Source organism: Kwoniella shivajii, chromosome 3 (genome assembly GCF_035658355.1).
Source record: "Kwoniella shivajii chromosome 3, complete sequence".
Lineage (NCBI taxonomy): Eukaryota > Fungi > Basidiomycota > Tremellomycetes > Tremellales > Cryptococcaceae > Kwoniella > Kwoniella shivajii.
The window spans coordinates 270944-281452 of record NC_085910.1 but is presented as its reverse complement, the minus strand read 5'-3'; the positions used below and the strand labels follow the sequence as shown (position 1 = coordinate 281452).

At 45.0% G+C, this 10509-nt stretch overlaps 1 protein-coding gene across 1 annotated transcript; it reads right to left on the bottom strand.

Annotated features, from left to right (window-relative positions):
• Window positions 1-6283: 6283 nt before the first annotated feature.
• Window positions 6284-10312, bottom strand: IL334_002326 (uncharacterized protein; the record flags this gene model as incomplete). Its single annotated transcript, XM_062934072.1, has 9 exons — window positions 6284-6334; window positions 6428-6588; window positions 6640-6759; window positions 6812-7577; window positions 7624-8265; window positions 8308-8537; window positions 8587-9438; window positions 9484-10144; window positions 10193-10312. The coding sequence occupies 9 exons, from the start codon at window positions 10310-10312 to the stop codon at window positions 6284-6286; spliced, it is 3603 nt and encodes a 1200-aa protein (XP_062790123.1).
• Between the last annotated feature and the right edge of the window lie 197 nt (window positions 10313-10509).

The window sequence follows — 10509 nt, the reverse complement described above, 5'->3', positions numbered from 1 at the left end:
GCTCCCTTCGGACACGGCCGACAGCAGAATCCGGAGCTCGCTCCTTAAAATAGACACTTTTGGGTTGTCGAAACGGCGGTAACAACCACCAAACCGCAGATGACCGCTTGATCTACTTTGCGTGATCATTCACCTCGACCTCCCTGAAAAACTCACTATCATACGCAGAACCCCACTGAAGGCTCAACGATACTGTCTGCGCGTGCGACCCAAGCAGCAAAAAACAAGCGAGGCGTTTCAGATCATCAACTGGCCCTATGGCAATCGCGCATGTGCGGCAAGGCTCAATTCCTTCCGCTGGGGATAGTATACTGCTCCAGCGCGATTGCAGCGTATCTGTGCATCGGAGATCGGGAGTGCGAGGTGATAAATAACCAAGATCGGTATTCAATATCCCTTCAAGTAATGTATGGCTTTCGTTGTTAAAATGATCAGCAGAGTCTAAGTAGTATAAATGCGGATTATGAACCTTCTCAAAAGCGAGCTGATTCTTTTCTTGTCAGGACTCTTGATTTTGCCTATTTGTTTGTTTCAAGGTTACACACTACGATGTTTATTGATTGAAGTTATACTTAAGCTCCCTTTTCTCCAGTCGCTACGTTCACATTTCACCGGCATTATCTTCCGTCCTACGAATTGCAGGAGGATAAGACCTCGTACAGCATAATTTGGGGCTGAGGTGGATATTCTTCATCGAGGTCTCTCTGCTTAGATATTGCTGGGATCACTCGTGTTCCCAGCCGCACGTGATGTCCTGTAAGAATCGGTTGACTGGATATCGCAACTTGGCGATCCGTTCTTCATTTGCAGGATTATTTCCACTAGAAACTCGGCTAACCAGACCAGATAGAAATCGGACAGCATTCTCCTTTTTGGACCGGACATCGATACACAAAGCTCGCTCACCGACACCTGTGTTTAGATTGCGTACTCTCATAGCAATTCTCATATTTCATGGCTTTATTGCAATTCGATCAACGTCCGTCGAAAGTTTTGTGCACAAGGACATAGCTTGCCTGAGTAGACGAGCAAGTCATTTCGGATGATTCTGCGATCACGTCGATGCGGATCTCATTTCCGTCACCGTAGCGTCTCGGTAGTCGATTGTAACGGGCTTATTGGGAATGACATACCGCCAGCCCACCACCATCTCCCTCCAGATTGCTGAACTTGACGTCTCGCATTGCGATACCCATCAGTCGGCATATTTGTTGTAGCCAATCTTGAGTTTGTAAAGGTATATATCTTAGTCAAGCCCAGTAGTCCAAAGGCATCCTTTTATCTCTCTTCTTCACATCAATGTATTATCATGAGTCACTCTCAGTTGACTTCACAGCTACACTCTTCTACTACTCATTATAACATTAATTGTCATTGTTCGACTACTGATAGACTTCACGGCTACTTCTATCGTTATTGTCCACCTTCCTATAGGTCTAGCACTTCCATAATACGGTTGTAACATGGGTGGTAAATCTCAATTCTGCAACATATATATTGTCACGATGATCAACGTCGGCTCCAGCCAGGGTGCCCGAATCGTATAACGGAGAGCCAAATAGGCAAGGGAAGAACGGTACAGCCAAGGGTATTGGTATAGCGTTCGTCGATGGCAATATTGTTGAGGGATACAACGAGATCGGCAGGAATAGAGCTAAAGTAGTACTCAGCTAGGGATAGACTTCAGAAGGGACAATAGACGTTGTAGCTTCTAGGAGAGACCGGAATCCGATGAGATATTGTCAAGGTATAGGGAGAGACAACAATTGAGAATTCATAGGGAGAAGACTAAGAATACGAGATGTATAGTTGTATATATATATTATCCATGGTACTCAATAAGAGTAGAAGTTGAACCAACGATATCCTCATCCTTAATACCTTTTACTTTATACTATTATCCTTTCTATATCTACTTGACAATATCGTTGAGGGCGGAAGTATATCTTGAGAGCGGGAGTATATCTTGGGTTACGTAATGATAATATTGTTATGCCGGCGTAGCCATCATGACATATATGTAGGTACTTGTCACGCACGGGGGTATCTGTTGTCAAAGGGAAGGATGCGTGTCTCTGGCTTGTCAAGATACTAGGGTAAGGAAGGTGTAGACTGGATACTACTAGAACAAAAATGGGACTGTGACCTATGCGGGTAGTCAAGGCTATGACTTGACTGTGTGACTTGTTGACTGTTGTGAGAGTTATCCAACAAGATCCATAGCTGGGGAAAGTATAAAACATAATTATGGAATTGGGCACTATTTATACCTTGCAAAATGATCCTACCATCCTAACTCAGGTAGTCCGATTGGACTTCAGTCCAGTAGTCCCCTAAAGCCCAGTCTGCTAGTCTAGTCCATTGGCCTGCGGTATTATTATGTAGTCTGACTTCTGTCTTTATTACATAATCTGGTTGTTACATAATCTAAATCTGATACTTATGATTTATGACAGTACTTTTGTTTGGCAGTTATGATCAATCCTACCGAGGATCAAAATTCTGAATCTTGCTAAATTGCAAAAGCTCCCTCTTGCCTAACTGCACTCAATTTAGCACTGCTACTGCTTTGTCACCAACTAATTATCTTTACCAGTCTGTGTGATTTACCAGACCTGTAGATTATTGTTGGTCATCAATCAACAAGTACTACAAAATGCACTTGTCATTTGTGACTCAGGCTAGCTTAAATGGTTTTACAGCACTAGTGCTCATGCAGAAACAAGTCCTTGACAAAATCTGTAAACTACTCATTTACACATGGCATTCGGACATACGTCAATTGCGGACATACATTGTGATGATATTCTAGAAGACAACTTAATCATTTATACATGATGCATGCATGGTAAAAACTAGATATTTGGTACATGTGTAGAGGGCCCCGCTGCCATCGTCCTTTGCAAAGCAGGGCGTCCCAGCTGCTTTTGAACCTGTGCAGCAACCCGTTTCTTCCTTGTAGCCTCCTGTTCTCTACTTTTCCGCTCTGCTAGTTGCTCAGCATGTTCTTCCTGATAAATAGGGTCGTATAATTGACCGTGAGGATGACGCACCGCCTTGCGACTCCCCCTAGCTGCTTCATCTAGCTCCTGGGCTGCTTTAAACATCTCTAATTCCCCCTCTTGAAATGTACTTTTCGCCAATAAATGCTCATACCCTTTCTCGAGCTTGGAATATGCCTGTTCAAGATTAATTTCGTCAGAGCGGACCTTACGATTGTCAGAGCGTAGGATACGAAGGGAATAAGTTGTTTCAGGATCAAATCAAGACTGATTTGCTGGTGTTGTAGGACCTTGTTCTTCTCCTGCTCTCATAACTTCGCGATCTAACGGATAAAGCCCAGATTTCTTCCAGGCACTTCTAATGTTGTCTAGAAGTTGCAGTTTCTTGCCAGGCCTGCTGATGCCAGCCCCAGAACAGACCTTTAGATATGTTGTTGGCGAAGGTAGCTATCTGGTAGTTATCTACCAATTTCCTGTAGCTCAATCTGAGATTATTGAAGAAATTCACTTCAAAAGGTTGAAGTATTCCACTCATATGGGCGGGGAGGATTGACAGACGATATTTTTAGCCCAACAAGCCTCCAGAAACTCTAATATGATCTAAATTTTTGCACCATCAAGGAGGAGAAGACGGGGACGTGTACTAGCGCGCTTACAGGTGTAAGGATCAAAACATTCTTCTAGCCACTTCTTTGAGATAAAACTATTGGTCCATTCTGAACTTGAGACGGTAGCTAACTGCCTGACTTCTTTATGATCTTGATACCATGTCTCTTGAAGAGTTGCACCGGAATATATGAGAAGGGGAGGTACAGGAGCGTCAGCGATGCATTTGATACCGCTTGAAAGCTCTCTTTGGGGTGCTGTTGCTTGTATGCAACTGCCTGTCATTAGACATGTTGTAAGATATGATGCATTGAAAAGTGAAATATCATGTATAAACAACGATGAAATGATTGTCAGCGAAAGACGTGTGTCCGAATGCCACGTGTAAATGAGTATAGGTGTTATATGAGTCTGAAGTTTGGTAGTCGAAGGCAAGCGACAGTCCAAGAGGAATAACTATGTAGTAGCGAAACCGTTTGGATGTCGTGACAATCATGAGATCGGCTCAACAAGAATTAATTTGTGTCAATTGACACTGAAATTCCTGCCAAAATTGCCCAAAATTTGATGACGGAGTATGTTATCAGACGCATGTACATCTCTACTGAATCGTGTCACTCGGTGACCATTCATACTGGACTGGTCTCGCCAATACAGACGGGTGGGGAAGTGAAAGCTCACAAGTGTGGCCAGCACTTGTGGAATTTGTGGTGTTGTTGGAAAGTACGAGGTGAACTTAGATGATTCCGACAAGTCGTGGAGGTTTACGCAACTGACAACACTGAATATATACATAAATATTGAAGACTATGAATACGATTCTAGTGATCCAGGTTGCCTGGAAAAATTTAAGATGTTATTCAACTCACCAACAAGGAACCCAGATACAAGATTAGTATTTTTGAGAGAACAAGAAATGTCAAGGATGATCTTAAAGCTCAATACTTTGGGTATTTTGCAAGATAGCTGGAGGTAGATGTCTTGTCCATAGGTGTTCTACTGTTTGATCCATTGTCAATGGCTTGATGTGTTTATGTATTCCGGGATATCTGAATTGCCTGGTCAGGATCCGGTGTTTGCATGAACCTAGAGTTGCATTCTTATTGTTGCCTTGAGTATCTTTTGTTGCGTATCATTGGTGTACCAAATGATCACCCTCCGGTATGCATATCTCTCCAGCTGCGCTGAATTACCCACCCAGGATCTCTCTGATTTTTCGAGGATTTGACTCTGTTTGTAACAGCTCTTTGTTGATTTAAAGATGACTTTGCAACGATCCGTTGATATCTCTTTAGTATTCTAGCAATCATCCGCAGAGATTTTGTCAAGGTGACTAGTTGATTATATGTAGAAAGGATATTTGAATAAGATAAAGGTAGGATATCATGGGTTCAACCCCTACTCTCATTGAGCATTGTGGCTATCATATATGCAACTATGCATCCCTTATTCATGTTTCCTTCCCTATGAATTCTCAATTGCTGTTTCTGCTTATACTTGTCTCTTATTCCACACTATCACATCAAATTCCCGGTCTCTACTACAAAGTCTATAGTCCCTGATGATGTCTATCCAGACTTGTGTAGGACTTCCCTAGCTCCCTGCTAATATCTCTCCCCATTCAACAATGTCGTTGGTCTTCAAACGTTTTTGTCACAATGATCATTGTTGGCTCCAGACAGGTTGCCCAAATTGTGTAACAGGGAGCCAAATAGGCAAGCGAAGAACGGTTCAGGCAAGTGTGTGGCGACAGCGTTCAATAATGAACGATATTGCTGGAATACGAGGATATTGTTGCACAGAGAGCTAAAGTGGTACTCGGCTGTAGGTTTCAGGAGGGATGATAGAACGTTGTAGTCTCTGAAAATCTGATGAGATATAATCAAGGTATAGGGAGAGGCAACAATTGAGAATTCATAGGGACAAGACATAGTTGTATATATAATATCCATGATACTTCATGAGAGTAGAAGTTGAACCAACAATATCTGTATTCTCATAACTTTTTCCTTATTCTCATATTCTTTCTATATCGAACTGACGAGAGATGCTTGGTTCGATCTTCAAGATTTCTGAGGAATGAATAGGTCAAGACATATGGGCAGAGCTCAGTCAATTGAGTCTCAATTAGGTCAACGCGAAAGTTAGCTGGAGAGCCGAAAGGGCTTCACATCCTGTCTTAGCATCAGATGAGAGCCGGTGTTCGCTCATTGACGATATTAAGTGGACAAAGAGAATCGTGGTATTTGACCATACAGACATTACTCAATCGCGTGCGTCTGTGTCTGGAGGCTACTGAAGCTTGAGGCAAGCTTTTGGAGCAATAGTACAAGGCATGTATTGCAAAGTTTCGCCGATAGCACTCGACACAAGCAGTGAGTTGACGGCTAGTGGCTATTCACAGTGTATCGCTGCTATTTTGCAGCTCAAGACAAAAAGGGCAGATCGATCTAGTTACATGCATTGAGTCTAGATATAAGTAGTATACAATATGGACAAAACGATTTCAAGGATTTGCTCAAGGACATGATCGTTGGTGGATGGAAGGGTTTTCGTTTTTGGCTCGTGACAAAGCAGCGTGAACGGAGGTCTTCCTACCCAATTCGGGAAACCGAAAGAGCCGATAAAAACAGGGAATGACTGAAAGGACGAAACAAACAGTGAAGATATCGAAATTATCCAAAGGTTTGAGAAGAACGCGTTGCGCGCTTCTGCTTGCTAAGACGCTGTAAATGAAACATCAGCACGCGAAACAGACGAATGAGCATGACGGTGAAAGAAAAGGGAAATTCAAGTTTCTGTAAGATGAGTGCACTTACCCAGTCGTCCTTGTTTGTTGCAAATCGATCAAACAGCGGCTCGATTTTCTCGGAAGCCTTTCGCTTACTGATCTTGTTCTGATCTGCGACACGGAAGAACGTGGGCGCAACTTCCGATAACCATTTCGGTTCGATGACCGTCACTTGGTGCATGTACTCCTCTGAAGAACAGTTAGCAGGAGAGTCACTGTTAAGGACAATGCAATACGTACTAGCGGTGAGGACCAGCTCATAATAGACACACCACTCAGGTGGACGTTGAAACAGGGCACTCGACGGATGGATGCTGACCGGAGTACCCTCGACAAGCGTTTTATAACCCTCAGTAGGATCTAAAGTGTGGTCAGCAGGGAGGGAGAGTCAACAGAAAACAAATATACATACCTTTCTTGGCTGCATTTCGAAAGAATCCAGAGCATATAGCCATTCGCACGCGATTGAAGTTGGTGCCACACGAGACGAGATCGTGTTTGTATCGATCCATGATACCGATCAACTCTGCGACTGTTAGCGAGGTATGTTTGACATTGCACTCACGTTTTCTGACATCTTGAGCTGTTTTCATCGCTCTTGTTTGGATGAAATTTTCAAAACACCAAGGGTTGCTGAATTTGGAAGCCTTCCAACCATTGTATACTGCCAAGAAAGTAAGCAAGTCTCCTTCTGGCTGGTGGAATTTTGCTTTCTTCGCATCCGCCTGCGCCTGCTTGTCTTTTGGCCTATAGTAGACTTGACCACCAGCTTGGAGCATGGCAACGATAGTCAATGCCTCTTCGGAACACCCATAATCTACGGACTTGATAAGCATCTTCGAAAGAGGAGGATCCAGTGGGAAGTCGGCCATCTTTCTGCCAATACGAGTGAGAAGACCTTCATCATCCAGAGCGCCAAGAGCATACAGCTGCTCAAGAGCGGTCATCATAGTCGCCGCGGGAGGAGGATCCATGAAATCGAAACTGATCAGATCATTGATACCCATGGCTTTGAGAGTGAGAATGGTAGACGCGAGGTTGGTTCGTTGAATCTCGGGAATGGGATTCGGCAGCATCTCATTCCGATATGCGATTTCCGTGTAGAGCCGATAGCATTTGCCGGGACCTGTTCGGCCTGCTCGACCAGATCGTTGACGGGCTTGGGCTTGAGAAATAGGCTAACATGTCAGCGAGAGTCTTGTTCGAGTGTCAACTTACAGTTACAATCAAGGAGTCCATTCCAAGTTTGGGATCGTAGGCATTCTGCTTTGCAAATCCAGGATCGATAACGTAGTAAATACCATCTATGGTGATACTTGTTTCGGCAATGTTCGTAGCAATGACAACCTTTCGGGCTCCTGGAGGCGGAGGATCAAAGATACGCGATTGCATCTCAGACGGGAGGGCAGCATAGACCGGAAGAATGATAAGTTCCGGCACTTGAGGTCCTAGTGCTTTCACACGTTCGTAGAGAACTTCGCAAGCTGTGTCAATCTCCTCTTGACCTGTCAGAAACAGTAGAATATCACCTGCAGGTTCCATGAGATGAATCTGGAGGATAGTGATGAGAGATGCTTCGAGGTAATCGGGTTCCGGCTCTTTAGTATAGAGTGTCTCAACTGGGAAAGTTCGACCTGGAATGGTGAAGATAGGACATCCCCAGAAGTATGTAGCAAATTTGGCGGCATCAAGGGTGGCAGATGTACAGATGAGCTTGAGATCAGGTCGACGTTTACATGCCTTCTTGAGGAGACCAAAAAGCACGTCGGTAGCTATCGTTCTTTCATGCGCTTCGTCTAACATGATCACGGAATATTTGGTGCAATCGGGGTCAACGAGTAATTCTCTCAGAAGCATACCGTCAGTCTAAGAAATGATCAGCGGGACTCTTCAGAAACACGAACTCACCATGTATTTGATCTTGGTCTCGGGACTGGTCATATCCTCAAAACGGATCGTATACCCTACTTCTGCTCCAAGCCGGCAACCGACTTCTTCCGCTACACGTTTTGCTACAGACACAGCAGCAACTTTACGGGGTTGCGTACATCCGAGACGACCCCTCTCAAGGAACCCTTCTTCAGCAAGATATTGAGCCATTTGAGTGGTTTTGCCGGAACCGGTGTCTCCAACAACAACTAGGATTTGATTCTAAAAATGTCAGCCAGGATCTTGTAATGCTCTAACTTACGTCTCTGATAGCTTGAACCAACTGGTCCCTCAATTTGTAAATTGGAAGACTACGTCTCTGTTCTTGTATACTCAAAGAAGTGATTCTACCGTAGGAGACAACCTTGTTGGCGGCTTTCCAAGCGGGTAGTTGAGCTGCTTTTTGGCCAAGGAGATTTCCCTTGATATCAGAGGCAAATTGACGTTCGGTTTGATTAGCCATTGGATCAAGCCAAGGCTGATTTATTTCGCGCGACTCAGAATCAGCTTGCTCATTGGCATCAAGACGCTTAAGATCTCGACGCTCCTTGGCGAGAGATGCACCAGCAAGAGCAGCACGATTCATTGAACCATCAGGAGCCTTGATGATCTTGACGGGAGACAGTTCGAGGGTGACTTTAGTCTGGCCTGAGAGGAAGGTGGGCTCAACCTCGTTTACCTCGATATCAATATCCTCATCGATTTCCCGATTGGAAGCCGATGGGTTGAAATCTTCATCCAAATCAGGGTAATCTGAAGCACTCACAACCCCACTTGCAATGAGCTGCTTGATTTCGAACCGTTCCGGAGAGGATAGTCGTTTAGCACTAGAGCCTCCACGTTCTTCAACATGGATGAGGGGAGTAGAATTGCTGCCAGTAAGACTTTGGGTTGCGGCACGTCTCTCCTCGTCAGCCAGCTCCTCAGCCGTTTTTACTCGCAGATGTGGTGAGAGGTCGGCGCCAGTGTTCTGATCAACATCTTTCATACTCAAGCCAACCTTTGTGCCGGCGACTGACATGACCTTGACCTTGACACGTTGGCCACGTTTGACGAGTTCACTGGCTGAGGTGACACGGGAATTCGCGATGCTGGAGACGTGCACCATGCCTGAAATAAGGTCAGCTAGGTCTGAGATTGGAAGGAAAAACCTACCCTCGGTTCTCCCTTGAACCCCTTCGAGCGTAACAAAAGCACCGAAATCCCGTACATTCGAGATACTGCCATTGTAGATTTTGTACAGAACTGGGCGATCGTCGATGGTCGGTCGTCCTCGAGACTGGTCTGACGGTTGTCCCCCATACCTATCATCCCTTCCTCGATATCCATTGTCCCTTCTGCCGTACCCGTTATCCCTGCCAGCATATCCATTATCCCGTTCCATATCTCCATTTCGCGGTCTCTTGGACGATGGTTCTCCGTCCAGCCAGTCTTCAGCTGCCGGTCTATTCCGACGCGATGCAACAGCCTCGAGCTGAGCCAAGGTGTCGTCGATGGTAAGGGACTCGGGAAGCTTTTCTACTGCAGGTTCTTTTGCTCCACGCGTTTCGATATATTTGTCCGCTGTTGTCCAATCCTGGTCAGGCAGAGATAGACCCGGGAACTTCCTGGCCTGCAGAGCTTTCTGCTCATCTAATATCTCGGGCTTGCTTCCCACCTTGCCACTAGCGGTGGCTGCTTTCGCTTTTGCCGCTTTACGCTTGTACTTTGGATGCATTGTGACGATCAATCTATCGAGATTCTTGACAAACCATTCCGGGAAGTCGGCTCCGATTTCTCCGAGCTTCGTTTGAAATGCTTCAGGAGTTTTGCTTTGCTCGTGCAGCTAAAAGGTTAGCGAGACTCTATCACAGCATTCACTTACAGCTATCACAAATTCCGCCAGCTTTTTGTCCTGCAATTTTGTGTGATTGAATAGCTCTTGCGATACCCGAGAAACCAGGGAAAGCAGCTCGAGCTTGTACAGTTCCTTGTCAGTGGACATGGCAGGCGGATGATCGAAAGTGGGGGAAAAAGGATGAATGGCTAGGTGTTTGTGCCCAAATATTGGGATATACGATAGTTGAAAAGGGAGATGATGTGAAGTATCACATAAATATTAACTCAAGCTAAAGTTGTGCGAGTACGTTGTGATCAAAGCAACGGAATCAATGTTATCACTTCTTCGCCACTCTGTTCAGG